General features: G+C 40.0%; 1 protein-coding gene across 2 annotated transcripts in view; it reads left to right on the top strand.

Annotated features, from left to right (window-relative positions):
• The window catches only part of kalrna (kalirin RhoGEF kinase a), a 135864-nt gene that overhangs the window by 39751 nt on the left and 69215 nt on the right, over positions 1-26898 (top strand). For both annotated transcript variants that reach the window (XM_079664447.1, XM_079664446.1), the window contains exons 3-19: positions 625-739; positions 2922-3114; positions 3622-3795; positions 4243-4326; positions 4484-4615; positions 5928-6050; positions 8754-8876; positions 9208-9399; positions 11237-11368; positions 12428-12526; positions 12650-12781; positions 16938-17060; positions 21129-21320; positions 21897-22066; positions 22365-22539; positions 24389-24641; positions 26252-26418. In XM_079664447.1, coding sequence (XP_079520573.1) covers positions 625-739; positions 2922-3114; positions 3622-3795; positions 4243-4326; positions 4484-4615; positions 5928-6050; positions 8754-8876; positions 9208-9399; positions 11237-11368; positions 12428-12526; positions 12650-12781; positions 16938-17060; positions 21129-21320; positions 21897-22066; positions 22365-22539; positions 24389-24641; positions 26252-26418 — 2579 coding nt within the window. The remainder of the gene's footprint in view (positions 1-624; positions 740-2921; positions 3115-3621; positions 3796-4242; positions 4327-4483; positions 4616-5927; positions 6051-8753; positions 8877-9207; positions 9400-11236; positions 11369-12427; positions 12527-12649; positions 12782-16937; positions 17061-21128; positions 21321-21896; positions 22067-22364; positions 22540-24388; positions 24642-26251; positions 26419-26898) is intronic.

Raw genomic sequence — 26898 nt, 5'->3', positions numbered from 1 at the left:
GGTGAAGGGGGCTCGTGTCACATCACCATGAACACACTACAGACAGAGAGAGAATCATATTTAAAGCGAGAGCAGCAAGATGTAGGTGTGTTGTTATGCTGCTGGATAGATGTGAGCAGTTCATAATCATGATTGACAGCTGTAGACAATGACAGCAGAGGAAATGATGAGTTGGCATGTGTGAGAGGAGTGAATGGCAGGATATATGAGAAATAAAACAGTGGCCTGAGCATGCAACATAATAGTTCCTCAACTGAACTCAAGCCTGAACTTTATTACTACAACTGCTACTACAGTAGGTCTACAACTTCTGCTACCACTATCAGTGCTTTGACAACTAGTACTGCTACTACCGTACTTTCCCACATCAACAACTGGTACTACTGCAACGACTGTTATTACTGTAAGGAATATGTCACCGTTTTTTCACACCAATTCAGTTTCATTGTGTCGAAGGATTAGCTATATCATGCTTTGGCTACAGAGACAATACTTTTTATCAGGATGAATTCCCTTTTGGTCCTATAAACAATGTATTTGTAACAATATGACTGCAGTTTTGACATTGCAAACGTGGCAGCATGAAACATCAAACTTATATATTTTTTATGTGTGCATTCAAAGGTGGGCGCGATAAAAGAGGAGGACCGATCGTGACGTTTCCTGCTAGAAGTAACCACGACCGAATAAAACAGGAAGACCTGAGGAGGCTGGTGACCTACCTGTCTACTGTTCCCAGGTACACACACACACACACACACACACACACACACACACACAAACACACACACACACACACACACACACACACACACACACACACACACACACACACACACACGCACACACACGCACACACACGCACGCACACACACACAAACACACACACACACACACACTGCTACATATAGCATGATAGATTTTGTGTATGTGTGTGTGTGTGTGTGTGTGTGTGTGTGTGTGTGTGTGTGTGTGTGTGTGTGTGTGTGTGTGTGTGTGTGTGTGTGTGTGTGTGTGTGTGTGTGTGTGTGTGTGTGTGTGTGTGTGTGTGTGTGTGTGTGTGTGTGTGTGTGTCTGTGTGAAGTTGCTCAGTGGTGTCCGCGCTGAGAAATCAAACGCTCCTTTCTTCCTCATCACAGCAGCAGACTGAGAGCAGCGTTTGATTTGCATCAGCATGAAAGCTACAGTGTTTGCAGCAGGCAGCGGCGAGAGTGTCACACTTCACTTCAAGTCCATTTATTTCACAGTTTGAGGATGTTGCAATGAATGAGCTGCTCTACAGAAAAACTGTTTAATAATCTCTCACAGTCCATGCCCTGTGGCTTTCGGAATATAAAAGAAAAAGTAAAAACATACAATCTTGTGTCTGTTATCTTGCTAAATTAGCCGAGTGACATTTAGTGAGTGAGAGTGTCCTTGAATGCAACAATAGGGGGGGGTTTAATCTGGTAAGGGCTGGCGATAGTATAATATACATCATCGACACAATGTTTAATGTCTATCGTATATATTCTTCTACTTGTTTCTATCACGACTAGACTAGGCTTATATTCATTTATGTTTTCACATAAAAGGTCATCTTGCACTAAAGTTGTTAAAATGAGAAGATACTCTGTAGTAGATCTTCTTAATCTACTTAATACTAAATCTACTAAAATATGTAGTTGCTAAATCGTGTATGGTTTGTGTTTATGTATTGTTATCAAAATAGGAAATGACCTATTAAATGTGGCCACATTACGCATCCCTGGGTACTGCACACAGTCTGCATGTTACCACATTTACCTGTCTGCCTAAAGCACAGTGTGCTTAAAATTGGGCGAGCCCAAAATCTGTATTATCATCTGGTCCCAATCAGCCGCGCTCTGATTCCTCCTGCTTATCGAGCTGCTGTTTCCATGGTGACGAGAGAAGTTTGTGCTTCCCTGAGGCCGAACTATAATGGATGTGCTTTTGTTGAATTTTTAATAATAGAGGTTGGGTGTAAGTGTGTGTGAAGGTGAGGTTATTTCAGTATATTTTTACTCTCCAATCAGTGAGCAGCTGCATTTAAGGTCATTAGACTCCAGTATACACAGCTGGCTCTCTGCACTGGTTTCACAGCGGCTACTGCTCACCAGTTTATGAGAGTTGTCTAATCACATGTCCAATCACACAATATTTTGATTTCACTTTATTTAAATTAAACTTATAGTGTTGTATTTTAAAATCAAGCCTTTATTTTTGAATGTTTTTGTTTCCGAATGTACAGACAATTTACAGCCTATGTTATGTGTTGCCTACACTGCACAGCCCACATGTACACATCACTGAACATGCCCCGCTAAATAACCACCTGGAAGTCATTCTGGTGTCTCCATAATAACATTTATTTACATATGTGAATGTGACCCTAGAACAATCTAGAAATATGTATTTCAGTGTTTTTTTATCTTACTTTCCAGATAATCATCTGATCTGACCCACATTTAGCCAAAACTAAAACTTAATTAATTTGACGAGCTGATGTAAGTGTTAAAGGGATAGTGTAACATTAAGGGAAGTATGCTTGTTGAGATGAGAAATACAGCTCCCATATCTGTCTTGTACATTTAAGGCTAATGAAAGTGTATAGTTGGCTTAGTTAGGCACAGAAATTTAAAAAGTGGAGACCTCAGGGAATCAGTTATTCAGGTCTTAAAAAATTCATAATTCTCATCAAAAGGCATATTTAAAAAAGAAAAATACTGCCTCATTTAGGATCAGTACAGTCTATTCCTTAGACTTCTTTCTCTTAATAATGAGTCTGATGTAACAGTCAGACAAGAATTAAGCAAGCTTTCATTTAACAAATTTCTCTGTTTATGATTTTAAAAGTCATCTCCCATTTCCTCTTACCTCTCCATTGTCTTCCTCCCTGTCCACCCTGTCTCTCTCCTCAGTGAGGATGTATGTAAACGTGGTTTCACCGTCATCATCGACATGCGTGGTTCTAAGTGGGAGCTGATCAAGCCTCTGCTGAAGACCCTGCAAGAGTTTTTCCCCGCTGAGATCTGTGTGGCGCTCATCATCAAGCCGGACAACTTCTGGCAGAAACAGAAGACCAATTTTGGCAGTGCGAAGTTCTCGTTTGAGGTCAGCGGGTGTTCAATGTTTTCTTTCATCCAATCTCAATTCAGATTAGATGTTTCTAGACAAAACCAATTTTTATCTTATATAGTCCTAACTGTGGAAGGATTGAGTGCTAAAGCAGGAGTTAAAATAAATCTCGGTGGCATCATAACTTATCTATTTGCTTCTGGTTAGCACTACTTCTCATATGATGCCTCATTTTAATGCAGCCATTTTTTTTTTAAATGCAGACCCCTGTCGATCTTCCAAAAAATATACAAAGATTTTCTGGTTTTATCCAGATTTGTGTTTACATTGTCTGGATGTGTAGAAAACAAGTAAGCAGATATGTTCTGACTACTACTAACGGTTCCACTCATTTAAGCAGATTAGTTTAGTGGATTTGCTAAAGGTTACCTTTTCTACTTCATGGGGTCAGTGGTACATATGACACAAACCTGGATGATCTGTCACTGCTAAAAACAACATGCATTTTTATATTTCTCTTGATTTGCTGTTTGTGTGTATCAGACCAGCATGGTGTCAGTTGAAGGTCTGTCTAAGCTGGTGGACCCCTCCCAGCTGACGGACGACTTTGAAGGCTCTCTGGACTACAACCATGATGAGTGGATGGAGCTGAGAGTCTCCCTGGAGGAGTTCATCTCCAACGCTACTCACCTGCTGTCCCGTCTGGAAGACCTGCAGGTGGGGGGGGGGGGGACAGATACATGGGCAGATGAATAAAGGGTCAATCAGGGGAAAGATGGATGAATAGTCGGATGGTTTGAAGTAGGGCTGCTCAATTAATCGTATTTTAATCGCGATTATGGCTTGCAACGATTACGAAAACAACGTAATCGAAATAAAACGATTTTTTTAAAATTATTATTATTACTTTTTTTTTTAATAATTTTTTTTGGGGGGTTTTTCAGTTGAATTATACCTAAAGTTCAGGCTAATCAACTGTTAAAAACATACTGTTCAAATTTTTTTTCTCCAATGGATATTTTCAAAGACAATGAATAATCGCATTTAATAATCGCAATTACAATTATTGACCCAAATAATCGAGATTATGATTTTTGCCATAATCGAGCAGCCCTAGTTTGAAGCCATTTGGGCCAATATGAGGACATTTTCTGTGTGTTGCAGGAGCTTCAGTCCAAAAAGGAGTTTCCTGCAGATGTGGAGGGATCTCGGCGCTTGATAGATGAACACACCCAGCTGAAGAAAAAGGTAACATAGCTGCACACTGTAGAACGTTTAAATAAAAATAGTTGCATTGCCATTAGCTAGGCTGAAGCCAGCAGACCTCCTTGTTAAATATCATCGTTTTATTTATCATTGTATATCACTTTGATTCATTTAAAGCACTCTTTCCCCTCTCCTGTAGGTGCTGAAGGCTCCAGTGGAGGAGCTGGACCGAGAAGGCCAGAGGCTGCTGCAGTGTATCCGATCTAGTGATGGTTTTTCAGGGAGGAACTGCATCTCAGGCTCTGCTGACTTCCAGAGTTTGGTGCCCAAGGTACGTTCACTCAAAAAATAAAAGGAATAAAAACAGCTGATGAGACTCAACAATTATATAATCTCTTAAAAAATAATGTTTTAATCAATGATAGAGTAGGGATTAAGAGCCCCCAAACATGCACAGGTGGGGGAAAAAAAGCAAAAACTGGGATTTTCTGTCAACATGAAGTATGGCAGTAAATATCAAACACAAAATAAACTGAGCCAAGACTGAACAGTCACTTGCTCGATGACCCTACACACATTCGGAATTTCCCATCATTAAAACGTGTAAACACTAAAATCACACTGTACAATAAAGCATGACTTACTGCATAGACTTTGTCACCTGGTATAGGCCCTCAGCTTGTTAGCGTCTCTCGTTGTTGCTAATGAGAAGTAGTCGCTGCATGTTAGCTCGTTACCCGGAGGAATCCACAGGAAGAGTTGTCAGAGAACACAGGGAGTTTCATTGCAGAGGTTGTCTCTACATATAGTAGAGGAACAAACCCCCAAAAAAGGCTTTAGTTATTGAGATACCCCTACCCGAGGTAGAACAAAGCACAACCATGTTTTTTCATTACTTTAACATGTGTAATATATGAAACGGATTGTTGTATACAAATATTTTACTGCAAAATAAAAAAAATTGGTTGATGTATGGAACCTTCCCACAACCGAAAATAGTGAAAATGTAGGCTCCTCTGAAAGGGGCCATGTCAACCTTATCACGTGTGTCACTTTGGTTTATATGTTCAGGGTGAGGCAAAGCATACACTAAAGCACATTTTGTACCAATACCTTTGTCCATCTTTGTAAAATATACAATCAAACACTGATACAATTTAGGCGGAAATGAAATTTGAAAGGAAAGATCCAAAAGGTATGTTTATACTATTCTGTCATTATTAAAGTTAGGACACCAATCCCCAAAAAACCTTATTTATATGTACTAATAAAGCACATGTAGAGTACAGAAAAAACAGAGAACATGCATTGTGTCACAGACCTGCAAACAAAAACACTGTAGGAATTGACAACATATACATTATGAAACAAAAAACAGTAACCTGGATCTGTGCAAGTGAAGTCTTATAACTTGAGCAGGAAATAGGCATGAAGTACACTTTGGAATGACCTGCAAAATAACTAACGAGGATAACATATATACATTACATGGCCTAGTACAGGCCAATTACACTGTCCAACCGTAAATAGCATGTTCTCCTGCCTATTTGTTAAGAAAAACATTAAACCAGTTGACCTGCGAACTAAATGGTTAAGATTTCATAAGAGACATCATCTTAAAATTCTTATTTGCTTTTGTTCAGGTGGCCAGTCTGCTGGATAAGCTCCACTCCACGCGGCAGCATCTCCATCAGATGTGGCACGTGAGGAAGCTGAAGCTGGACCAGTGCTTCCAGCTCCGTCTGTTCGAACAGGACGCAGAGAAGGTGAGGTTTTGGCTCTATGAAACCTGATGTACTTATAGGATTCTGTTTTCTTCAAGTTTGTATCTTTTTGGTCGAATGCACTTATTGTAAGTCACTTTGGATAAAAGCATCAGCTAAATGCAATGTAATGTGAGTTACACCTGAAGAGGAAATTCAATCATCTCTAGGAATAGAAGTGTAATATATCAGATCAGTTCTGTAAACTGAGTCAACACATCGTAATGAGGAAGTGGGAGCGACAATTATGTTCAAAGGCTGAACAAGGTTGACCTTTTTTTATATTTGCCAACAATTTTATTTGTATTAATTAATTGTGTGTTCTATTTGGCTTACTTTTACTGAGTGGGTTGGATTGATTTAACAACAACGCCAACATCCAGTCTTTCGTCTTTATGTTCATCCTTACCTCCATCTTGTTTCTCAACATCTGTTTGGTTTCCCTCCTCTAGTTCAGTGTCATACACTTTTTTTTTTACCTTGTGTCCTTCCCACATCTGTGTCACTGTAAATGTCTCTGGAAACTCCTCAGTGAACTGAATGAATTAGCCTGTTTATGTAAACACAGGAACTCAGTTAGCAGATAATCCAACAGAAAAGCAGCCGTCCTCTCTTCACCTAAACCAGCGATTAGTGATTAGCTGCGGTTCTGACTGAAAGCCTGGAATCCATTTTTCATGATCATAAACATCCCATTGACCGCAACATGCAGAAACATTTTAGTTTCACAGATGCTATTCATAGAAAGATCACACTCTCTGGTTATTCAGGTCATTGCAACTTCTAAAGTTTTTTTATTTTGTAGTCACCACTCCATCGCTAAAAAAGAAACTACAAAAGCATTTCATAATACATGTTACTTGTTAGACGCTTTTATCCAAAGCGACTTACATACTCAATACTGTGGACAATCCACACAGGAGCAATTTGGGGTGAAGTGTCTCAGGGACACAACGACATGCTGACTGCAGTGGGGTTTGAACCTGTGACCTCCTGATCCGAACACCAACGCACAACCCACTGTACCACACGCCTACATAATGGAGTACTGTAAACCGATCAATCTTCAATCCAAATCCAACTTTATTTTCATAGGTCTTTTTTATACAAAACAGGGAACACAAAGTACTTCACAAACTAACATCTAAGGTATTATACAGAGTAACACATGTGATGAATACAAAAAAGTAAATACCAGCAGACGTCCATAAACACAGTATTGAATAAAACAAGAAAAAATACAGTTCAATTAAAAGCCAAGTGGGTCTTAAGTTGGCTTTTAGAAATATGGATAATCTTAGCCGCCTTCACGTCTTCTGGGACGCTGTTCCACAATCGTTGGCCGTAATATGGGTCTTTGTTTTAATTTTTAACGAAGTAAATACAGATTATCCTGGTGACAAAGCTCGATGAGTTTAAGCGAGGACATGGATCCAGGATGGCTGAACCAAGTTAACCCACAGCCTCGCCTCTTACTGTACTAACAGAGATGTGTTTGGTGGAACCTTAAGTGTTGTTGATGGTAGTGCAGCCTGTACACACACACACACACACACACACACACACACACACACACACACACACACACACACACACACACACACACACACACACACACACACCGAGAGGCGTCAGCTGACTTGACGTGTTTTCCATACAGAAATCCACATGCAGGAGCCGTAAATATTTACTGTAAAGCAAACAGAGAAAATGAAACAGTTTTGTCCTCAGTGTTGTGATGCTGATGGTCTGTGGGGGGGGGGGGGGGGGGGGGGCATTTACACCATGGGAAACAGTCAGCGCTCGCAGGGAAACAGTCAGAACTGACGAGGTGTTTGTCTGCGGTGAAATCACTGCTGGAGGAATGACTGTCCAGTAACCATGGCAACCACACGGTCTTCACAATCGGCCTCCATCTGTCTACGGAGATTGATTGAGACGGAGAAGCATGCGTGAAGGTTGTCCTGTTCTCTGAGGCTGCATCTGATCAGCCCGTGAAGAGGGAAGAAGCCGACTAAAGACTCTGCAGTTCATGGTTTTAAAGAAACACTTTAAACTGTTTGTTAACCCCCTGGGTCATGTTTATGTTATTTTGGCCGCAGTTTCTCTCCGTTATGGAAACATTTTACTCACAAACCTGATTGTAGACACACACGGTTAGTCAGAGCCGCCGCTTGAAAACGCTAGACATAATGTTATGGACTTTGATACAAATACATCATGCGAAGGCTTATATCAAAGGATGAATTATAGTTTTTAGGACTCGCCAACTGTCGGTATTTGTGTCTGCTGATGACACGTTCTTCTGCACATGCTGAGAAACATTCACCAGCGTTTTATTACATTGCGAAACTTCATTCTTGATCTTGGAAACACTCGTTTGACAAATAAAGCTCCTCTTACTTACGTTTAGAAAGTCTTAAAACTGTCAAACATCAGAGTTTGAGTTCAAATCGGCTAAAGTTAGCATATATGCAATGCAATGGGATCAAATAAATGCATGTATAGCATAGTCTGTAATGTTATTAATATTGCATTGTGTGTGTGTGTGTGTGTGTGTGTGTGTGTGTGTGTGTGTGTGTGTGTGTGTGTGTGTGTGTGTGTGTGTGTGTGTGTGTGTGTGTGTGTGTGTGTGTGTGTGTGTGTGTGTGTGTGTGTGTGTGTGTGTGTGTGTGTGTGTGTGTGTGTGTGTGTGTGTGTGTTCAGATGTTTGACTGGATCAGCCACAACAAGGAGCTTTTCCTGCAGAGTCACACAGAGATCGGGCGAGGATACCAACACGCTGTGGAGCTGCAGACTCAACACAACCACTTTGCTATGAACTCCATGGTAACGTCGTCAAAGATGTTACCCTTACATTACATGACCATAGTTCTCAATAAGAGTTTACAATCTTTATCGACACACAGCCAGGGTTTGTGCTAGAACCTGTTTATCTTACCGTCAAAGTTCTCCCCCAAAATCTCAAATACATATTTGTCCTTGTTAGAGATATCCTGTAAAAATATAGCTTAGGAAATGCCTGCCTTCTGTTAAATACATTCAAACGATATGTCACTCAGCATGTGGTGTTCAAAGCAGTAGAGAAAATACATTTTAAATAAAAATGTCTTCCCTCGCTAACAGCCTTTTGTAAATGTCTGTGTCTCCTCCTTCCCAGAATGCCTATGTAAATATCAACAGGATCATGTCGGTGGCGAGCCGCCTGGCAGAGGCCAGTCACTACGCCTCCACACAGATAAAACAGATCTCCACTCAGCTGGATCTGGACTGGAAAAGTTTTGCCGCTGCACTCGACGAGCGCTCCACCATCCTTGCCATGTCGTCTGTGTTTCACCAGAAGTCTGAACAGGTGAGATCGTGGGAACATAAATCTAAAATAGCTTTTCTTCTCAACAGACAGCTTTTAAAAGCAATCTGTTCCCAGTGTATCCTCCTATAACCTGTTGTAAGGACTTCCCGTTCACATCTCTCTCATTAGAGGGAACGCTGCTCCACTTACTGTGAGACTGCTGGTGCTTCGTTGCTGATTTGGCAACTTTAATCTAGGAATCTCTCTGCAGCAGACTGCATCATGTCCAGAATGTAAAATGCAAATAGACATTTTTAGGCGTCTGATTATATTTAATAGATCAAACTGCTCCACAGCTGATTCTTGGAAAGTTGTCATGGCAACATATGAGGCTTGTTTGATTCCTGCTGGGCTCTTGACATCAGCTACAAGTGTACGACTGAGAGAGCGGGAGATGAAAGACTCAAAGAGAGAGAGAGAGAGAGAGAGGGAGAGAGAAAGAGAGAGAGAGAGAGAGTGGTGGCGGAGAGAAGGGATTTGCTGAGATAGACTAATGAAAAACAGGGGAACAAAAAAGTGCCAGGATGAAAGATGAAAAGATGAAAGATTGGAAGAGAAACACAAGGGAGAGAAAATTGGCAAGTCTGCTTCGAGAATAAGAATTAGAGTGTGAAAATGAGAGGTTTAATGAGGTAAAGGCTTCTCTTCATCGGCAGACACATTAACCCTAAATTACCTCAAAAATAGCAACACTAACATCCTCTAGAGTGTTCATTCATGAAATGTATGTACCCATTATGTAAAGATGTCCCAAGAGTGGTGTTAGAGAAAAGATCACATACTAATTAAAACCAAAGGATTTGAAGATGGGATTCTTTTTTTAATCGTGTGACCTAAAATTGAGTTTGATCAGATACTCAAGTTTATGAATGCTTAATAATCCTCACACAACCTCTGCATGTATCTACAATAGCTGATATCAATAAAGACAGAGCAAATTTAAAAGAACAATAAATGAAAGTATGTAAGTGGCGGCTGAAATGCATACAACGCACACAAAGGGAAACATGTCCCAGTGACTCACAGTTGCCAATACACATGGAATAATTAGAATTCATTGCACAAGGATTTATATATTCTGTATATACACCAAATTGAATGGCATCCAGCCACCATTCATTGGCTAACAATCAGAAAAATGAGTCCCAGGACAGATGATTGTGAAATGGTGAAAGCATATTAGGAATGTGCAGAGCTGATAGATCAGCAACTGTAAAGGTAGAACAAAGTCAACATTGCATTGGTCATTTCCTGAGTATTCATTCATATGTTTAGTTAGTTTCAATCCCATATGAAAACCCACATTTAAAGGTCCCATATCATACGGTTTTTCATCAATATATTACAGGTCTCAGATATACAAAAAACATGTCTCTGAAGTGTTTGTCTGAAACCCCAAACAGATCATTGCAGCATCCCATAATCCCCTCTGTTTCAGCCCTGTTTCCAAAGTGATGATTCTCTGTCTGTTACTTGAGATGAAAATAATGAGCCCCTCCCCACGCCCCTCTGAGAGGGATTTGGTTAAAAAGAACACAATGGTGCTCTAGGAGAAGGTGGTGGGGGGGGTTACCTTGGTTGGTGATTGGCTAATGGTTACACAAGCCAACACATCGTTATGACATCATAAAGTGGCCACAATCTGATCAGCTCATTTTCAGACAGGTTTTTATAGAAATGGATCAGGACAAAAAGAGAGAGAATCTTTTTGCCTGAAACGTTCGGAATCTCTTTCCACAGGGGGGACACATGTTGATGTATAAAAGACATGAAAAATAGGATTTTGTATAATAGGTGACCTTTAAGGTATTTATTTGCCTTTGCGTTGCTTCCTCAGTTCCTGTCGGAGGTTGATGCCTGGTGTAAAGTGTGCAGTGAGGGGGGGTTACCGACCGAAATGCAGGAGCTGGAAATCGCCATACATCGCCACCAGAGTCTGTACGAGCAGGTGTCCCAGGCGTACACCGAGGTAAACCTGCAACACAGCTGACAACACAACCTCAGCCCTATTCACACGGGCCATGTGTAAGCAGGGGATCTAATGTCGTTCAGAAAAAAACAAACACCCCACAGTTATATTTGCTGCAGCTCCAAACACAAACAAACACATCTGAAGAAAATTGGTAAGAACAAGTTATAAGATCATGTTCTCTGTTCTGTAAATACAAACATCTTTGATGACTTAAAAGCAGTGTTTGCTGGAGCTGCTCTTTGCTCTATTGCTTTAAGTAAGAAATAAATCAGTGCCTGTGTTCTCTGCAAAGCATTGGTTGTGTGTGTATCACCAGTTTAATACACACTCCCTAACGCAATTTAATGATCTACCTCCTGATCAAAGCTATAGCATGCATTGGACCTTGATTTTGAATTATCTTCAGAACTAACCAAAAATACTTTAAAGCTTGTTTTCATTTTTAAGAGTAAGATGTCTTACTGTAATGTTTACCAGCGTAAAAAAAAACTCTGGAAAAGTTCCTTCTCTATTAAAGCAGTTAAACAATGATTTAGATGTACGACATATTTCTTAAAATGCACACAACGATTGACAAACAGGATGTTACAGCCAGTCCTCAGCAACAAAAAAAACCCTGGAAATGAAATTATTGTTTGGTTACTTTTTAATGATCTTCAATTAAGAAATAACAATGAAAGTTTATTTGAACGTCGATTTCAAGAACAATGCAATCCAAAGTGATTTACACAGGACATGAAAGTATTACGACAAGATATAAAAGAAACTGCAACGTTAAAAGACACACATATCTTATGCAGAAAAGGAAACAGTGCTTGTTGGACGCAGTGGTTCCAGTTGTGGGTTTGCATTTATCATTGAGCAATTAGCAGTAAGAAGAGAAATGCTGCTTCAGAAAGTGTATATGTATGCGAAGAGAGAAGATACAAACCTGATTCCAGTCAAAATAAGTTTAACTTTTTGCAAATCTCTACCCTTTTCCCCATCTTAATCCACCTGTTCTATCTGTATGTTAATATGTCTAATCTCCTTTCTAACCTACCTGGCTGTTTGCAGGTGAGTCAGGATGGTAAAGCCCTATTGGACGTCCTCCAGAGGCCTTTGAGTCCCGGCAACTCTGAATCGCTGACAGCCACTGCCAATTACTCCAAAGCGGTCAGTATCATTTATTTTGGGGCTTCTTCTGATACTGACAAAAGAGGGGCAGCTTTAAGCAGTTTATATTCAATTAAAAGCACATCGAATGAAAGACTGTGTTACGTTTGTATGATTCCGCAGGTTCACTGCATCCTGGACGTGGTTCACGAGATTCTCCACCATCAGCGGCGTCTCGAGAATATTTGGCAGCATCGAAAGGTCCGACTGCACCAGAGACTGCAGCTGTGTGTGTTCCAGCAAGACGTCCAGCAGGTACACACACAAACACTCACACACAGCGCACACAGCACAAGCCAGAGGAATAGAAACATGAGGAGTCTGTTAGTGGGAGAGAAGAGGGAATATCTTGTTGCTTTTGGATGTAAACGTTGGTTTCTCCAAAGTGACAGCTGTATAGGAACATCGAAAAACAATATTTATTCATACAATACAAGTTAATATTGAACTTTTGAGTTCAATGTAAGGGGTTTGAAAGAGGTTAACTCAACAAGGAGGTTGGAGAATTTAGTGGAAGTGGTACATGTCATCATGTTTGTAAGCATGTGATCAAGTAAAAAGACGTGTGTGTCTTTGTGTGTCTGTGATAAACTTTGCTGAGCAGAACCGATGAGAATCACCACAACGCGTTCATTCATCTCTGCTGCCCTCTTGCCCCGGCCCAACCGTGTGTAATGTGAAAATTCCTGAGATAAAATACTTGCTGGTAACACTGCTCATATTTCACAGACGGGCAGATTGGTTTTTGTTTTTTAAAGGTGTCAGCACAGATTCCTGGAGATTTTATAGATATTAGTTTGCTCAAAAATGATTTATGAAGGGTAGTTTTCACGAGCAAACTGGATGCCATCAGTGGGGGAGGAGGAAGTCTTCTTTATTACATTTAGTTCTTGTGATTGTGGGTTTGACAGTAATGCAGTAGGAATGAGGTACAACCAAATAATACCACTAGCATTACTGCAACCTCTGGAATCTCAGTAAAGAGTCCACATGTGCGCTCTCTAGAGACTGTTTCCTCCGAAATTATGAACATAAAGTACAGTAACAAGGACACAGAGTGTATCTAATGCAAAACAGCTGAAACTAAGATACGCAATATCATCTGCAGAGATTCAGCCACTTAGGTTTGAACACCATAGACATAGAAAAAATGTACTAGGAAGTAGGATGTTAAGACATGTGTGTATATTTGCCATTGCAATGATTGCAACTGGCTAACTTCTTTATTATACCAAAAAACTTGGCACATCGCAAACTCATTTAAGTGAGGTTTTGCTGTAACGACTACATTGAGCAATGGGTATTATTTAACATTGTATTTTTGTATCCAAAGACTTGTTGATACAGTGTGGAAAAAGCACCTTGATATTGGCAGATATTTGACCCCTTTGTTTGGCTAATTTTCTGTAGGCTAACCAGTCTAAAGCATGGTTGAGTTGCCATGCAGCAATGTAGCTAACTAGCTAGCTGTAAAATAGTAAGCTAGCTATCCTGCTAGTTTGCTAATTCCAATATGCTCTAAGCCAAGGGTTCCCAACCTTTATTGTGCCAAGGAACGGCAGATACATTAAAAAAAATGTGCGGACCGGTTGTCAATTTTAACTGATTTGAATATTTACTCACCAGCAGGTGGCAACAGAGGCTAATTGTATTTAACAGCCTGAAAAAATACCAATATGCATCCAAAACATATTAACAACGTTTAAAACCAGGATACAATTAAAACAAAAAATTAGGACCGCTTTAAAAATATTAAGATAATATATAATATAATATAGCCTAATATAGGTGGCAACAGTGGCTAATTGTATGTAACAGCCTGAACAAATAATAGAACAATATGCATCCAAAACATATTAACATAGTTTAAAACCAGGATACAATTAAAACAAATTAGGACCACTGTACACATATTGATCTAACTGAAATGTGAGTGAGACCCCTGGGCTTGTTTGCCAGCAATAATAACGTCATACCGGGGCGTTCGTTCCGTTGCACTCCGACAGCATTTAGCACTACATTGAGATTAAGTTTAAACTAACTTCTTTTGGGAACACCCACATACCTATGGAGTTGGCCAGATGTGTGTAAATTACTGTTCATGGTAATTTGAAAACAAATGCCGTTGTTGGACACACACAAACACACCGAACATACACACACACAGCGGAGCTGAGCAGAGCACATACACACACACACATCATGCGCCTTTGTGACCGGACATTTCCTTCATACAACGAGTAATAGGGGGAATAATCCGGCCGTTCAATGTGTGTGTGTGTAGAGGTGTGTGTGGTTGAAACGTAGCAGCCTGCAGTGGGGAACACAGTGAAGGCGGTGTGTACGCGCTGGTGCTGCACTTCTCAGGGGCTGCCTCCTGATGCTGTAGCCATTTCATGAAGTGAAGGAGGCTTTACAAATAAAAAATGGCTCTGCACCCCTGGCCGCAATGTCCTTAAAATGAAGTCAGAGTTCGAAATATATCTCAAATAATGTATGCACTGCCATTCCCCCACAAACATAACAGTCTGCGATTAAACGGTTGTCTCCTGTGTGCTCCACTTCCTATTGGCGCACCACCTGTAACTTTCTCTGCGCACGAGAGGCTGAGACCTTATGCTAACCAATTTTGATTTATTTTGTATGTTTTGGATGAAATAATATGACTGGTATAAAATAAAATAAAATAAATTATTGAATTTTGGGGACCCCTGCTCTAAGCTACACCCGAAAGCGAGCGAAACTACAAGCTGGTGGCCAGTAGGAGTGCTGGGTCTAACAGTATCTCAGTCTAACTCCCTTGAGGGTCTCTAGGAAGAGAGAATTAGAGCATAAGACGGTCTACTAAATCCAAAGATGGACGTGCACCATGCTACATTTATATGTGACCCAAGAGAGAGTGTGAGAAAGTGTTACAGAGAGGTAAAAGACAAAGAAAGAAGAAAGAAAATGGTGCGTGAAGCAGAGATCGTATCAGTAGGTTATAAATTCATTGAAAACAGAGTTTTGCCAACTGTACTGGTCATGCATCAGTTTCTATGAGACTCCAGGGAGAGACAAAGAGACACACACAGAGGGCGAGGGACGTACGTGGGAAGTGAAACAAGGAGCAAGTGAGAGAGTAAGCTCATAGCAATAGACTATAAATCACTGAGAACAGGGCTTCTCCAACCAGAGCTGTAATGCTACAGGATATATGTGACCCCAGAGAGGAAGAAGAGGCAGCGATGCTGAAGTTAAGGCTGAAAGAGAACATATATGATGTGAAGTTTTATTTGGCAGATTTAGCCTCACATTCAAACAAAGATAGAAGGTGATAGGACTTTGTATGTGCTCTGAACTTTCTCTGAACTCTTTGTGGCTGCAGCTGCAATGACTACACTACACTGACGTCATGAATTACAACACGGTTCATCCCTAATCTCTGTTCCCAAAAAAGTGCTTTGAGATGTCAGTGGGGGAAAAGGTTCTCAGATATGACATACTTTGAACTTTATTACATGACAAAAAGACCAATGCAGCCACTGGTTTATTCTTTATTTACGCATTTTATTTTCTAAGATAATCATATAGTTTTTGTTTATGTTCTTATGTTACTTTAAAAATGATCTGGTAACCACATCTGTCAAATACATGTAGTGAAGTAAGAAATGCCGTCACATTATATCTAAAATGTGGAGAGTCAAGGTAGCTAACAAAGGAAATAATCTAGAAAAGTACTTCAAAATTGTACATTAAATTACTTGAGTAAAAGCACTTGATGTAGAGATGTATTAATGTGGCCCTAAAATGATTGTTTATTTGTCCTTTTTTAGGAGTAAATTATAAGTGTTCTACCTGTTTGTATCCGTGAAATTGGTGTTTTTTATGTTTGAGGACTCTTGCAAGAATGACCTTCAAACATCCTTATAAAAAATCCACTCAAACCAAGGACAAATGCTCTGTTTCGCAATATCCACACAAGTTTTAAAATATATATTGTGTTTGTACCTTGTGATTTGATGTTCTCTAAAAGTAATTTGTTTTTCCTTGGCCCAGGCAACATCCTTCCATTCCTGACAAAAAACCAAAGACAAACTACCTAGCCCCTGTTTAGCAAATTAATATCAAAGCAAGGAATGGTGCCTGCCAGTCGTCTGGCAATCACATCAATAGAGACATTTGGTCTACAATAATCTAATGGTACAGACATTCAACATCCTCTCCTTCTCAGCTGCAGTGACCTACATTTCCCACGGTGATCACGGAGGTTTCATCTCCTACATTCATAATTCATGAGGTCTGAGACCATGTTGTACTGCTGATCTGACTGTAGACTGTTAGAGCAGAGCGTTCAGCAGGTTGCCTTCAATCCTGAGTGTGTGTTTATGAGATGATGTTAAGGTGATCTTTGTGTTCTCTTTCTTTTCAGGTGATGGACTGGATAGAAAACCACGGCGAAGCTTTCCTCAGCAAACACACTGGTGTTGGGAAATCCCTTCACAGAGCCCGAGCCCTGCAGAAAAGACACGACGACTTTGAAGACGTAGCTCAGGTAAATCTGTTTGTTTACATTTTGATTCACACAGTAAAAGGCCACAATGATCAATACTAGAAATCAACAGTTTTTCCTTTTCTGTGCTGCTTTTCTTTGTTTTTGTCATCACACTGCAAACGAAAGGGGATGAGTTGACACTAAACAGGCAACATTTGATTGTTTTACTTAAACAGTAAAGCAGTTACACCTGCAGCTCATGTTTTCAGTACTGACGTTGAATTTCTAAGAGCACACTGTCTGTGAAAAGATGATTAACTTATTGAGCTCAGGAGTCAGTTCAATGCCATGCCTCATTTACAGTATCAACATTACACATCAAATATCTACTCCTACATTGTACATTTTGAGGGTAATAGTTTGTTTTCATCTATGTTTATTCACTTGCCTTTCAAACATCTGTTAGCAATCTTCCTTGATTAATCCCAAATTTCTCAAAAAACACCGTGCCTGGTGGCGGCAGGAAGCATGAAGACATTTCTCCGCGTAACCATTTATGGTTACAAGTCTGTCCTGACTAATCTGCAGAAGATGTTATCCATTCCTGAATTTCATTGCTAAAGTTTATCATGTGTGAAACACTGGATTTGGAGCTAGAGGTTTGGTGATAAAGATGAAAACAAAACAAAGAAACATGTTGAAGCTCACAAAAGAGATTTCATTAAATGTCAGAGGGAATGTGGCTCGTGTTAAATAGTGTTATAGTAAAATAAAAACACAAAATATGAAGCAAACACTAGTGACATTTTTCTGTTGAATATATATATATGATTATTGCAGAACCCTTTGTTCTTCATCACTATATACCAAAACTGTCAGTACAGCCTTAAAGAAGCAAGAAGAGGTTATATATCGGCTCGTATTCAATGGAAACCTTGAAGGCTTTGAAGTGGATTGGTTGCTGTAGGTGCGTGATGTTCTTCTTTATTGAAGTTGTCAGTTGTCTGGTTTGATTTGTTTTAAAGTCCTCAGATCGCAGACATACAGTGTGTGTGTGTTCATCTCAAAGCCTTTCTTTAGAGACTGAATGTTATCATCAAATCTTTACCGTCTCTGCTGCTCCATAATAAGCCTGAACACATGCACACTGCGGATCGCCATGGTGTCAAGTTTTATTTTCTGCTGTTTTCGTTCCCCATCTTGTTCTCGTCATTTTTATTTTGTCAATCTTGCCTGCTTAATGGAGCTGACGTCCTAACACCTTTCCCCACTTGCCACAGCCGTTCAATCTATTTTATCCTTGAAGCTTTCTCAACTATTTGCACCACCCTGAGTGCTTTCTAGTCTTGAAAAACCCCTGAATGTGGTTTGTTATATCCTCAAATCAAACTAGCAGTGCACTCAGAAGACCTTCGCCAAAGCCAAATGCCCTTTTACTACCATCGCAATGTTTACAAAAGTCAAAAGTCATTTGTGTTCCTCTCCGAGATTTCGATTTTCTCCAAAAAGTGATGGGTTCTTTTTTTACCCATGCTACACCTTTCCATCATGTGAAGCTGACAATTGAGCGGCCCGACCAAGCAAGGAGGCAGAAAGTCCAAAATACAACCCGGTGTGGGCATTTATTAACTCATGAACACATGACACACAGCCTCAATCCTGCTGAACATGTGCACACCGTCACCAACCACAGGGATCTCACACACACTACCAGCATAAACAGCAAAACCCCAGAGCCTAAATGCCCAACCCAACAGGACACAGGTGAGGGGGGAGGATACAACACAGGGCACCAGGTGCACACAATCAACGGCAACAGACAAGGGGAAAGGGGAACACATTTCAAATAAAATACAATAAACACTACATCAATAAATAGTATAAATTGTATACAAATGTGCACATATGCAAGGCCCGAAACCATCAGTCCACCGTCACACATCAATGTTCATGAAAGTCAGATTTAAAAAATGTTCGTAACCGTACTGACAAACAGAACGAAAACATAAACGTTTTGGGCAGATGTAATAACAGCAATCAGAATCCGTTGAAATTGTATAAAACATTCTCTACTTGAGATGTTTCAGTGAAGTGATTATCCTATAAAATAATGAGTGTAAATCCTATAAAGAGTATGTAGCCGATGTTTACATTCTGGATTAGGATTAACCTTCATAACATGCTGGATCAGCATTATTTGGGTCAGACGCTCTGCCTCGATTTCTTCCCATTTTTTCTTCAATTATATATTTTTTGTAGCGTTTTGCTGGTAAATTCCCTCCAATTAGCAATATACATAACATTAATACATGAGACGCCGGAACATGCCAAAAGATGAATATGTAATCATGTTTACCCAAATTAGCTTTGACGTTCTCTTTTACATACAAACACCAAGACATGCTAGGACTTAATGAGTATGTGTGTAGTGTGTGTGTATATTAAACATGGTGAGTTTTTATGAAAATGTAATCCCCATTTAGCATCATTACAGCTCGTTTATTTTTAGCTCTCCTCGTCTACATCAGATTATATGCTTCGCCATTAGATCCGACCAAACATCAAACAGAAAGACCCAAAACTCCTTTACTCTCAATAAAGTCTTCATTCTTCAGCTTCTTCTAACTTCCTTAAATCTTAGTTTCACGAGGGAGGTTAACTCTTCGAATACCAACATTAAAAGGTTGATAGGGACTGTAGACTTTTATATGTTGTACTGTACATGAGAGGTTAATTAAACAAAAAAGGCTTCTTCTTCCAATGTTAAATCTCCGTTGATTTATTATTTTATATGTATATATTTATTTTTAAATCATTTAATTACATATTTTATATTACTACTGTGCCGTTCATTTGTTCGGTTAATCTATTCAATGTACCTTTTTAAGTAATTCATTTATTAATGTCCTAAAAAGTCAGTCTTGGTCTTGTACATTATATCCAGGTGCCGGGGATGTTTCAGCGTTCCTGTCACCCCCCTCATGTAATCCTCATCCTAAACCACAGCAGTCATGCATGATGAGTAATAATCTCTTGTAAATTATAATCTTCATCTCCTGTCTAATCCCTCGGAAATGTGAACCATCCAGACTTTAAGCTTTCTCCCAGACTCATATTCTTGAATAATTGGGATCATAATGCAATATATATTTCTAACTCCAGCACCCGCCCCCTGAACCGCCAGTCACACAAAGATATCTCACATGTAATATTTCCTGAAGTTAAATTCTCCCTTGGTAATCTCTCATACTTACCAAAATAGACCGAAAGTAATCCAATTTGTCCTCCTGATGAATGCCAAGAGCTTTAACACACAGACTGGATTCAGTCCATTGTTGGTGATAATAGAGGTACAGTAGAAACAGGAAACAACACCATGTCGATTTACAGAAACTGGATTAACATACGTGATCCGAAGCAGTGTAATCCCCGTGCAGCTATGGTGTTTAGGTGTTTAAATTAAATCTGAAAAATCACTGGAGTGACACTGAAAAAAAAATAGCCCAAAATGGAGAAGTATTATTTGATGTTTTATGATAATAGTGAGAAAAGATTGAGAAAACTTCCAAAAATGTACATATAGGAACAATAACAAGGCACATGATAATGGTGAATACATATAATGATTGAGAAGGTGACAGTGATGATGATTAGATTAGATTAGGCTTTATTTTTATTGCACAGAGTACAATGAAATGAAATGTACGTCCAACCAGAGATTGCAAAGAGTAGATGAAGAGCATGAGGTTACATTAACAAAGTTGTTGCATATGTGTAGCAAGTTACAGAGACGTTTTTATAGATATTAAATAAATATTGAGATAAGGTGTGAAGCATATATGGAGAAAAACAAGTATCAAGAATTCTTGCCGGCTATACAATGTATTCACAGCTTTAGGTGGAAAAACTTGAAAAAAGTAAACGGATTATTACTCATTTGCAGAAACTGGGACTAGTGCATTAACCTGCATCTTGAACTACTGATGCAAATGCATGCATACAAATAAATAATTCCATGACCAAGTTATAGAACTTAGATAATACGGATATTAATCATGTTGGTGTTGCGTTTGTTGCTTATGATGATGATGTTGATGATGAAGGTCCTTCCTCCTCTTCCCCTCTCAGAACACATACACTAATGCGGACAAGTTGCTGGAAGCGGCAGAGCAGCTAGCTCAGACCGGAGAGTGCGACCCTGAGGAAATCTACAAGGCCGCCCGGCACCTGGAAGTCCGAATCCAGGACTTTGTCCGCCGGGTGGAACACAGGAAGCTGCTGCTCGACATGTCCGTGTCCTTCCACACACACACCAAGGAGGTGAGACACACACAAGCTAAAGAAAGAGATTCATTCTCTGACATCCTGTTTCGGCCTATGAGCACTACCTGAATGAATTATTCATTGGTCATTAAACACAGAGACTCTGATATGTGATAAGTGTGTAATTGCAGGTTTGAGTCCAAATAGGACAAAGTGTTTCCTCTGCTACAATTAGACTGTCATGTATTTACATTAACATAGTTAACATCTTTTTTTATATACAACTAAACAACACCCCACTTTTTCAACCCACCTTAAGATGTGGTAAACTCACCTAGAAGATCTGGAAGAAAAAAAAAAGTATATAGCCTATATATTTATATGAATCATTTAGCCATGACATGTTTTAACATTTGGCGTTTCCTTATCTGGGCATTGTTTAAATGGACAAAGTAATAGTGAAAGATATTGACATTATGAAAGTAATTTGTTTAGAACAGTTTGTTTCAAGTACAAGGTGTTAAATAGAAATAAGAAGTTCTATAATTCTACCTATATACTGTATACCGTGGTCTGGATTGTATGTATTGTATATGCTAACCTGTGTGTCTGTCTGATTGTCTGTGTGTCCAGCTGTGGTCGTGGATGGAGGAGCTTCAGAAGCAGCTGCTGGATGAGGTTTGCTGTGATTCTGTGGATTCGGTGCAGACTCTGATCCAGCAGTTTCAGCAGCAGCAGACGGCCACACTGGAGGCAACGCTCAATGTGATTAAAGAGGGAGAGGAACTAATGCAGCAGCTCAGGTAATAACGCAATTCATACTTAAAACGTCACCAAACTGTTTATTTGATACCCCCACTTGTTTAAGATTGAGTATAAGGTCCTCTAGTTTGTCATGTTTTCATTTACATAATCTTAAATAAAACTAAATAAGTAGAAAAGTAAAATATTTGACCTTAATAGGTTTGGCTTTTCTTTTTTTTTTAATCAAATATGAAAACGTATTTACATCATGTTTGAAAAACTCCACTGCCTATAATGTGGGAGGACTTGTTTAAGACCTATATGGTATAATGTATCCCTCTGTCTTTCTCTCCACAGAGACGCAGCCATGTCGACCAATAAGACGCCTCACTGCAGTTCCATCGCTCACATCCAGGGGGTGCTGCAGCAGCTGGACGAGGCTCAGGGTCAGATGGAGGAACTGTTCCACGAACGCAAAATCAAACTCGACATCTTCCTCCAGCTACGCATATTTGAGCAGTATACTATAGAGGTAAGACTGTGTGTGTTTGTGTGTGTGTGTGTGTGTGTGTGTGTGTGTGTGTGTGTGTGTGTGTGTGTGTGTGTGTGTGTGTGTCTGTGTGTGTGTGTGTGTGTGTGTGTGTGTGTGTGTGTGTGTGTGTGTGTGTGTGTGTGTGTGTGTGTGTGTGTGTGTGTGTGTGTGTGTGTGTGTGTGTGTCAGACAGGAACTACACTTAATATTCTGATGGAAACACACTGTTGCTTTTCAAAGCACAACTCATTATGAACATCTGAGGAGTTCAACAGAGCTCTGCTTTAGGTCCCCTGAGTTTCCTTTTCTGAGGGCCCTGACAGACCAGGCCGACCTCAAAGAAGTAGCACTGACTAAAGCTGACTTTTATTGCTTCACATCTTCTGTTACGTAAGAAGTGCCCTTGAAAAAAAAAAGTAATTATTAAGAGACTGTTCTTAGTTTATTCTCAGAACACAAACTGAATGTGTCTCTTAAAAAGTAAAGTTGTATTTCACATTGGCCTTTAATGTTCAGTCTTTGGTGGTTTTTGCATGTGGAAAAAGAGTTTAAAATGTGTGAAACCACTTATCTGCTAATCTGAGCAACTAGTCAGGGAGCTTTTACTTCTCTCTTACTGCCTACCACTGCCTACATTGTGTAGGTTAACTTTTGTAGCACTTATCTGTGTGGGAGTGTAACTTTGTGTAGGTAGGTTAACTGTTTTGTGTTGTAGCACTTCTGTGCGGTAGTGTTACTTGGTATTGCATCATCTATTGTGATAGTGTTGCAGAGCTTGGAGGTTCCCTCAGTTAACAGTTACCTTGTTAGGAAGCTTATTTTGTGCTACCTGTAGAGTTCTCATAGAGCCATTATGAATTTTGTGAGGCTCCTGACACAGAGCAGCTTTCACATTGCACCAAAGCGCAGCTCCTGTCAGTTGCAGAGCATTATCATATTGATGTCGGTTCAACCTCCCGTAAGAAGGATGAAATAAGACTCCAGATAGTCTCTGTCCTCATTGAGCAAGGAGTGTTGCCGAGGGACTCTGATGAATATAGGAAACTGCATGGTAGGAAAACAGAGCAGGAAACCCTGAAAACTCAAGCTGAGCAATCGCTGCATCTACGTGAGCTTGAACTTCAGTTTACTTCAGAAGTCACTGATAGGAGCTAATTAGAGCCAATATTGATAGACACTAAAACAATAGTGGCACCCACTGGCTTCTGACTCGGTACCACTTTACAATAAGACTTATAAAGGGTTTACGAATAGTTTGTCATTCATTTATTAATTAGGCTTTGAACACTTTATAAATCCTTAATAAGCTTTTATAAGACATGAGATAAACAGGATAACTGTGACCGGTTGCTTGCCAAATAGTGAGCACACATTTATATGTACTGCTAAGCCTTATTAGAAATGGTAGTAACTCATTAATAAATGGGAATGTGTTTTACACTTTAAAACAAGGCTCCCTTTTGGCAACTATAAATATTAGTAACTCGTAAATAAATGGTCATAAAGAGATGCCAAGAAACATCAAGATGGAAGGGGGAGAATCAACTCAGTGAACAACAGATACCAAGGATGTTGGCTGATGAAGAAGACGAAGTAAGCTACGTAGCCAATATAAGGTTTAGTCATCTTGCCAAATAGTGAGCCTGTGTTGATGTATGAAAACAATTTTAGAACTGGTTTATAAATGCTTCTTAACGATTAATAAAGTGTTTACAACCTAATTAATAACCTAATTATAAGCCCTTTATGAATCCTTTATAAGGGTAGTCTTATTGTAAAGTGGTACCTCTGACTCTTGTTGTGTTGTTAACTATGTCTGCGTGTGACGACACTTCTTCTGTTCCTGCAGGTCACAGCAGAGTTGGATGCCTGGAACGAGGATCTGTCTCGACAGCTGGGCGACGGCAGCCGATCGGGCGGCAGCAGCGCCAGCAGCACCGGGGGGGGCGGTGCCTCCTCTGGCGGCGCAGAGGAGATCGGCCTGGCAGAGCAGCGGCTCAAACGACACGCCGAGAGGAAGGCAGCCATGAACAATATGACCTACGAAGTGATGCAGCAGGGCCAAGACCTGCACCAGTACATCATGGAGGTCCAGGCTTCAGGTAAAACACACACATACACGCACACGCAAACGCACACACACACACACACACACACACACACACACACACACACACACACACACACACACACACACACACACACACACACACACACACACACACACACACACACACACACCCACACCCACACACACACACACACACACACACACACACACACACACACACACACACACACACACACACACACACACACACACACACACACCTTGCCATGTGAGATGGGAAATGGGAAAATAAAGAATGATAGAGACAGAAGATTACAAAAGGAAAAGCCAAACGAGCTCTGATGTGTGCTTTTAAATTAGCTCCAATAGATCATTTCCCATCATTCCCTTTTTTGTTAAGCACTTGAGTTCACACATGGAATCATTATGCATCTTAAGTGTCCCAATTGCTGTCTACTTTGAACCTTAGATAAACTGTGCTTGGGAGATTTTGTGGCGCTTAACATACAGTACACTACAATAAGGCAGTAATATTCTTTTATCGCTTAAAGGGAGGCATTTGCATTCACACTGCGCTTCAGATCCGGTTGCCCGCTGAGCCGGCTCACATCTGGATTTACAGCTGCACACTGTATAATGAAGGAGAGGGAGAGCCTGCTGCTTTGGCTGCATTATGAACTGTGATCCCAAAGGAAAGCATGTTGTGTGTAACAGGGAGAGAATTAGGTTAAAAAATCGTCACAGCCCAATCCTCTTACTGTGTGTGATGTTTGTGAATATGTGGAGGTCAGCGCCTCAGTCACACTGCCCCCTGGAGTGTTAAATCTCTGTCATCCACCACACACACACACACACACACACACACACACACACACACACACACACACACACACACACGCACACACACACACACACACACACACACACACACACACACACACACACACACACACACCACAAATAGGGCATTAACAGTTCAATGGTATTACAGACTGAGTACAGACACACATATTTCTCTTTTACTCACTGCCTTCAACTTATAAAATATCTGCACCTCTAAGTAAAAATAAGATTATATATATACAGGAATCAGATGCAAAATAATTTGCAATGGGAAATAATATTTACTTATATCAATAACTTTTTTATAATGTTTGTCACTATTATTTATTGTTTGCTCCTGCACTAATTTAGGATATTTTGCACCAATCTAAGAGATGCAGGAGCAGTTAGTTAGGGCTTATGATTCAATTTTGTATGCAAGTTATTTTAGAATGTGATTTAAATGTATGTAATTGATAGAGTATTTATTTTTTTGTTGGGGAAATGTTGACCTTCTTTCTTTGCCAAAGTGAGATGAGTACACAGCTGGAGTTGGGACACGTCCAGCCTAGTTTAGAATTAAGAGTTTTATACACACATATATCAAAAGTAATCTAAAAGTGTCATTTTAGACAGTTATATGTTGATGTACACTGAGGGATGAGTCCATGTCTTTACAGAGCAGAATTACAGAATTAGTTTTAATACTAAATACTGTAGATCATCCACAACATGTCCTCATCTTTAATTTGAGCATAAAACGTTTTGGTTTGAGATAACGTAGGAAAAATGTGACAATCGCAGCTGTGTGTGTGTCAGGGATCGAGCTGACGGGGGAGAAGGACATGGACTTGGCCTCTCAGGTTCAGGAGCTGCTGGAGTTCCTGCATGAGAAGCAGCAGGAGGTGGAGCTGGCGGCGCAACACACACACACCCGGCTGGAGCAGACCCTGCAGCTGCGCCACCTACAGGGCGAGGTCAAACAGGTAAATGCAAACACTCGCACCGATCACTGAAATATATGAATTCTCAAAAAGAAATCATCACTGGCTGCTGCTTATACCATTTTTTTTCTCAAATGTTCTTTTTAATCAGCAATTGTTATCACGTATTCCACTTTCTTTAAGCGATATCTGAAAAGTTATGTTGTTTAAACATATTTATCTACAAAATAGTACAGCAGTTTTCTGATGCTAAGCCAGAGAACACTAGAATATCGTCAAATTGAAATAATAGAGTGCTTAAATGTGGCAGGATGAACAATTTCACTTCGGAATGACTTTTCCATGTTGGAAAAATGACAAGAACACCACCCAGCTCTTGCTTCAATAAGCCAAGGGAGATGTATTTTGTTTTTGGTGAAGAAGCTTCTGCCGATGTCAATGTGAACGTTGACATGATGTGTGGAGAGACAGGAAGCACGCTGCAGCTGCAGATGGATACAGCTGAATAATTTATGAGGTTGA

This window comes from Notothenia rossii (assembly GCF_949606895.1).
Source record: "Notothenia rossii genome assembly, chromosome: 2".
Taxonomy (NCBI): domain Eukaryota; kingdom Metazoa; phylum Chordata; class Actinopteri; order Perciformes; family Nototheniidae; genus Notothenia; species Notothenia rossii.
This window is presented reverse-complemented; position numbering and strand designations above follow the sequence as displayed.